At 41.1% G+C, this 7,500-nt stretch overlaps 1 protein-coding gene across 2 annotated transcripts in view; it reads right to left on the bottom strand.

Moving 5' to 3' along the window:
• The window catches only part of LOC143288976 (low-density lipoprotein receptor-related protein 2-like), a 56,213-nt gene that overhangs the window by 23,879 nt on the left and 24,834 nt on the right, over positions 1-7,500 (bottom strand). For both annotated transcript variants that reach the window (XM_076597692.1, XM_076597693.1), the window contains 5 exons: positions 6,047-6,305; positions 4,325-4,472; positions 2,763-2,870; positions 1,726-1,813; positions 461-660 (listed from right to left, as the gene is read on the bottom strand). In XM_076597692.1, the coding sequence (XP_076453807.1) occupies positions 461-660; positions 1,726-1,813; positions 2,763-2,870; positions 4,325-4,472; positions 6,047-6,305 (803 nt within the window). The remainder of the gene's footprint in view (positions 1-460; positions 661-1,725; positions 1,814-2,762; positions 2,871-4,324; positions 4,473-6,046; positions 6,306-7,500) is intronic.

The raw sequence follows: 7,500 nt of genomic DNA on the forward strand, positions 1-7,500 counted from the left end.
ACATACACACACACAAACACACACACACACACACACACACACACACACACACACACGCACAACACAAACAAACACAGACACAGGCACACAGGCACACAGACACACACACACACATAAAGGCACACACATACACATAAACACACACACACACACATACACAAAACACAACACACAAACACAAAGACACAAACACAGACACAGGCACACAGACACACACAAAACTCTCTCCCCCCCACACACACACACACAAACAACCTTCCACACAACCCTCTCCCCTCCCCCCTCAGTACACAGTGAGTTAAACCACACACACACATACACACACACACACACACAAACACACACACACAACCTTCCCCACACCTACACAACCCCCTCCCCCTCCCTCCCGCGTATACGCCCCCCCACCCCCCATGCCCTCCCCCCATGCCCCCCCCCCCCCCCCCCCACAATCTCTCACCAGTGATGACCCCGCCAGCGAAGGCAAAACGATCTTCGCTGTCGGCAGTGTAGATCTTCCTCCACTTCAGGTGCCTCCCGACGTTGTAGTACAGTGTAGCATTGCGGGGGTCCACGGCCAAGAAATCGATGGAATCTACTCCACCGCCGCTCTGGACGAAGCAGAGTATGCTGCTGTTGATGTATGCTGTACGCAGGTACCTGGTGAGAATAAAAAGGTAGAGTGATGGCCTACGAAGCGATAGGAAAAAAAAAACATACAAGAGAGGCAAGGCCTTCAAGACTCACTTGTGATAAAATAAGTCCCCTAGCATTAATTACAGAGTAATGTCCCTTTTTTACTACCTGCACCAAAACGTTTGCAAATCAAATAAAAATTCCATGCTTAGCAAAAGAAGTTCCTGTTTGAACAAAAAATGATAATAATGACTCCTCTTGTTGTTGTGTCAGAATAAGAGGTCAAAGTGCCAAGTTTAGAGAATACAAAAAATATAAATATAACAGTAAATGCAGTTTGCATATAATTAGGCTTCTTTTTATTTTTTTTGAGCCCATCCCAGAGGTGCAATATTGTTTTAAACAAGATGACTGGAAAGAACTGAATTTTTCCTATTTTTATGCCAAATTTGGTGTCAACTGACAAAGTATTTGCAGAGAAAATGTCAATGTTAAAGTTTACCACGGACACACACACACACACACACACACACACACACACACACACACACACACACACACAGACAACCGAACACCGGGTGTAAACAAAGTGAATCAATAAAACTGCACGCAGGAAAAAATACAACAAAAAAATGGGTGGCGCTGTAGTATAGCGACGCGCTTTCCCTGGGGAGAGCAGCCTGAATTTCACACAGAGAAATCTGTTGTGATAAAAAGAAATACAAATACAAATACGGTTGAAGATATGATACACTGTAAGCCACGCTGTGTGAGAAGCAACACAACACAACAAAACACAACACAACACAACACCCAACACAATACATCGCAGCTAAACACCAGTACAACACAACACAACACAACACAACACAACACAACACCCAACACAATACATCACATCTACACACCAATACAACCCAACACAACCCAACACAACACAACACAACACTCAACACAATACATCACAGCTGAACACCAGTACAACACAACCCAACACAAAACCCAACACAATACATCACAGCTGAACACCAGTACAACACAATACAACACAACCCAACACAACAGTCCAAGCACAGGTGCCCTTTCTACCTGTGGCTGAAGAGAAGGTTGACTGGGACGGCACAGATTTCGCTGCCCGTGCTCACCAGGAAACTCTTCCACAGGGAGGTCGCTTGCTCTGAATCAAATAATAATAATAATAATAATGAATAATGGAGTCTCTCGTCGGTCCGACGGCAGGCTTATTTGTCGGTGTGTGTCCTCATAAATTATGGGAGAAGAGGTCGATTCTGGATGCGCAGCACTTCCCACAGGTGTTGCAAGGGAAAACGTCTCCAGAAAAAAAAAAACAAAAACAAAAAAAACAACAACAAAAAACAATGATAAGTTAAACAATGATAATAATAATAATAATAATGATTGTATTTGATTTATATTTCATTTTATCACAGCAGATTTCTCTGTGTGAAATCCGGGCTGCTCTCCCAAGGGGAAGCGCGTCGCTACACTTCAGCGCCACCCATTTTTTGTATTTTTTCCTGCGTGCAGTTTTATTTGTTTTTTCCTATCCAAGCGGATTTTTCTACAGAATTTTGCCAGGAACAACCCTTTTGTTGCCTTTTGTGGGTTTTTTTTACGTGCGATAAGTGCATGCTAGCACACGGGACCTCGGTTTATCGTCTCATCCGAATGACTAAGCGTCCAGACCACCACTCAAGGTCTAGTAGTGAGCGAGATGGAGTGTAGAGGTGAAGGCAGCCACAGAGATAGGAAGGGGCAGTTTTGTGAATACATTTATAACATAGAGAGCGTCTTAACCACTCTGCTACCTTCCACCACCTTATTAACCATTTCACCGCCAAGCTCGCATATTATGCACAGGCGTGGTAGAGGACCCATGTCACTGAAAGGTGACCATTCCTTGGTCTGTTATCCATGAACCTACTGCTCTTAATGCTCGGTGGGAGGATAGGCCATATTTTTCAATACATCGTAGGGGGAATCCCCAGCTATTCTTAGCCACTGTCTTTTCTGTGTTTTTACCACAGTGGAATTTTGCACTCTATAAATTGACTGGCGGTGAAAGAGTTAAGTACCTGACTCAAGGAAGAGAAAAGTTGGTGTACCTGTGCAAGTTTTGCCGCCGTCCGTGGTGGCGTAGCCGCTGGCGCACACACACTGTCCTCGTTCTCCGTGAATACAGATGTGATCACAGGAGGTTGAGTCACAGGTGGCTGGCAGCAAAATGGGTCCAGAATTGAATTGAATGCGCAACGTAGAATGATGATGACGATGACGATGATGATGATGGTGATGATGATGATGATGATGATGATGACGATGATGATAATAATGATGATGATGACGATGAAAATGACGACGGTGACGATGATGATGATGATGATAATGACGATGATGATGACAGTGGTGACGATGATGATAATACTCGTGATGATGATGATGATGATGATGATGACGATGATGACGATCATGATGATGATAATGACGATGATGATGACACTGGTGACGATGATGATAATACTCGTGATGATGATGATGATGATGATGATGATGATGACGATGGTGACGATGATGATGATGATAATGACGATGATGATGACACTGGTGACGATGATGATAATACTCGTGATGATGATGATGATGATGATGATGATGATGATGATGATACTCGTGTTGTCATTTCAGCTGTAAGTAAGATGATTAGATTTGCAAATGTTGCCTAGTTATACTTTTGGAGTTAAAACCCATTTGTGTTTTCTCAACTTTTATGTGACATTGTTGTGTATTTGGAAATGTTTGTTCTGGGCATGAAAAGATTATTTTGCAGTAATCCTCCATACTCCAATAGGAGTGAAAGGATAATTAAAACTTGAAACTTGATAACGATGATAATAATGATTGCTAATAACAATGATAATGACATTGCCGATGATGGTAATGCTGATAATGATACAACTACTCTGATGTCAATGGTAAAGCTGAAAACAAGAATAGTAATGCTAATGATGATAATGCCACTACTACTATCTATAATGCTGATAATGCTACTACTACTACTACTACTACTAATGCTGCTGTTGCTGCTGTTACTACTGCTACCGATAATGATAATAGTAATAGTGATAATGATGTCTATGATGGTAATAACGATAATAATGCTACTGCTAATAATGATAACAATGCCACAGCTACAACTACCGCTAGTAATAATCATCATCATCATCATCATAACAATAAAAAAAAAAAGTATTCATACAGGGCTGAAGCTTGCGCGGAACTATTTATTTATTTTATTTTTTTTATTTATTTTGATTTATTTTTTTACTTCATTTTATTTTCATTTATTTATTTATTTTTAATACTTTTCTTTCTCTCAAGGCCTGACTAAGCGCGTTGGGTCACGCTGCTGGTCAGGCATCTGCTTGGCAGATGTGGTGCAGCTTATATGGATTTAACAAACGCAGTGACACCTCTGATACTGATACTGCTTGATTAACACACCAGTCATTCACACGTATGCTTCGGATAACGATGACGAAGATGCTGACAATGAGACTGATGATGACGACGACTATGACAACGACGACAAGGATGACGACAACACTGATGATGCTGACAGCGATGACATAGCGACAGACAGACAGACAGACAGACCACACACACTGACCGGAGTCCCGCGGCTGTAGAGCGGAGGAGAAGACAGTGACGTCTCCGATGTTGGCGGCCCCGGTGACCGGGGAGGCGGACTGGGTGCCCGTGCCCTTGTTGTAGGCCTGCACCTGCTCCTTCCCTCTGTCAGCCACGATCAGCACGTCCTGCTCGTTCACAGGGAGAGAGAGAGAGAGAGAGAGAGAGAGAGAGAGAGAGAGAGAGAGAGAACACTGAACACTTTAATGTCAATAGCTTTACAGCCCTAATGACATGGGGGTTCATAATACAAATAACAACATGCATCAATAGTAATAATATTGATGAAAACCAAAGCCAAAACGAAATCAATCAATCTGTGCAACAAAGTGCAGTTCGACCAGCCATTCAAAGTAATGGCATGTAGTGAGAAATAAAAACAAAAACATATATAAATGTATAGCATAAATATTTTCCATATGAGAATGACAACACAGATTTCAATTTTCATAATGAACAACACCTGATACTATTTTATTATTGTTGTTTTTTTTTCGTCACATGTTATTCGCTTCGGCAATATATTTTGCAAGTGACTGTAGTGAAGTTTCCTGATTTAGATTAAGCACTCCAAAAATATCTTCATTCTTTGCTAAATTTGTTTTAAATACAACACATTTTGAGAGAGAGAGAGAGAGAGAGAGAGAGAGAGAGAGAGAGAGAGAGAGAGAGAGAGAGAGAGGGAGGGAGAGAGAGAACGATTTTTTTAAAATTCCGACAAAGGCCAAAGCCCCTTACTGAAGGGGGTGACATTAAAGAAAGATAAATAAGATTTTACTTGACACACTATATGTATCTGCAACACAAACCAACCAACAATTAGCTAACACAGATGTTCAACAACATTCACGTCGTAACAAGAGAGAGAGAGAGAGAGAGAGAGAGAGAGAGAGAGAGAGAGAGAGAGAGAGAGAGAGAGAGAGAGAGAGAGAGAGAGAGATTCAAAAAATTTATTACTCAAGGACAAAGATTTTAGGCATCGCCCAGTCTTTCAATCTGTCCTTGTTACAACAATAACAATAACAACATTAACGACGACACAACAATAATAATTTTGTTAACACTGCTACATCTACTAGAGAGAGAGAGAGAGAGAGAGAGAGAGAGAGAGAGAGAGAGAGAGCTCAGGTGCAAGCAAGCGCGCACACACGCATGCATACATACACACAGAATCACTTACATGCGAACGCGCGCACACACACACACACACATGCATACGCAGAATCACTCACATGCCGGCACTTACACACACACACACACACACACACACACTATCTCTCTCTCTCTCTCTTACTCATATGCAGGCACACTAGCACATATACACACATGCACACGCGCGCGCAGAAACCCCCCCCCCCCCTTCACACACACACATACACGCATATTCTCATCAGTTATATGCATGCACACACACACACACACACACACACACACACACACACACACACACACACACACACACTCACACACACACACACACAGCAACATCAACTAGTTTTACTACTGATAAAGCAACCACAATAACAACTACAACAACAGAAAACACACACACACACACACACACACAGCAACATCAACTAGTTTTACTACTGATAAAGCAACCACAATAACAACTACAACAACAGAAAACACACACACACAACAACAACAACAACAACAACAACCAAAACCCAACATATAGAATCAAACTAACTGTCTTCACCTCAAACACTTGCAAGCCTTTAAGTGTTGACGAATCTTCTGCGAAAGAGACCACGATGCGGCGACCTTTGCCCTCCTGGTCACATGACTCCACCGTGGCCTTGACCTCATCCACCCAGTAGAGGCGGTTGGTGGTGTGGTCAGCGCACATGGCCGTCGGCTTGACCAGTCCCTGCCATAGCAGGACTCGCCTGTCCGCTCCAAGCAAGTCTGAGCTTTCCAGCTTGGGTTCGGCTCCAATGTCCGACCAGAACAGTCGTCTGTGATGTTGTTTGTGTTGTTGTTGTTTGCGTTGGCGTTGGTGTTGGTTGGGACGTTTTGACGTATTTGTACAAGAAAGGAGATACAAATTAATTAGTAGTCATTTGGTATACAAAGTCTAAAAAGCAATTTTTAAAACCCCCAAAAACTTGAGTCGAAGTTAAAAAAAACAACAACAAACTTTAGCAATGCAGTCATGAGCTTATCGTGTTGAAGTTTTAAACATATTGATTCAGAAATTAGATAAATAAATCAATAATTAGATAAATAAATAAACGAATAAATCAATCAATAAATAGATAAATAAATGAGTAGATAAATACATGAATGAATAAATAAATAAATAAATAAACGAATAAATCAATCAATAAATAGATAAATAAATGAGTAGATAAATACATGAATGAATAAATAAACAAATAAATAGATAAACAGATAAATAAATGAATATATAAATAAATAAATGTTAAAAAAACAGCAGCGTTCAAAAGTTCAATATACAAATTCTAGAAAGAACAAAAAACAAACTTGAGCAACAGCTAGCACGCTAGCTTGAGGTTACATACTGTTTGTCAAATGTGTATGGTTGGCTGAGAACCTTCCTCACCCTCTATCCCCCATTCTGGTGTGTAGTGCGGTGTGTGTTGTGTGTGTTTGTTTCTTTCATTTTGTTCAATTTGTTTTCCTGTGCATTTTACTAACACCATGCTAGTGCCTGTATGCCATGTGTGTGTGTGTGTGTGTGTGTGTGTGTGTGTGTGTGTGTGTGTGTGTGTGTGTGGTTGTTGTTTTGTTTTGGTTTATGTATATTTTTTCCTCTGTTATGTATCTCTACTAACACCATGCTTTCATTTTATCAAATATTGTGTAGTGTAGACCCTATTCAGGGCGGGGACTGGATGCAAAAAAGCACACCAGTGCTTATCTATTATCCTCGAAATAAAGAATTTGTTTTGTCTTGTCTTGTCTTACATCGTGTTGTTGTCGCTTGCGGGCTGGAACGGCGATGATAGAATGGGAGTGAACAAAGTGAAAGTCGAGTGGAGTCGAGTACAATACAGAACTGTAATTTGGGACGAATATTGTTGGGTTGAGCAGAGCAGAACTACAGAGTAGAAATGAGCAGAAAACGACGACGACAACAACAACAACAACATAATCTTCGACTTTTACATGGTCAGTGAATTATTGATA

This window comes from Babylonia areolata, chromosome 13 (genome assembly GCF_041734735.1).
Source record: "Babylonia areolata isolate BAREFJ2019XMU chromosome 13, ASM4173473v1, whole genome shotgun sequence".
NCBI classification, from domain to species: Eukaryota; Metazoa; Mollusca; class Gastropoda; order Neogastropoda; family Buccinidae; genus Babylonia; species Babylonia areolata.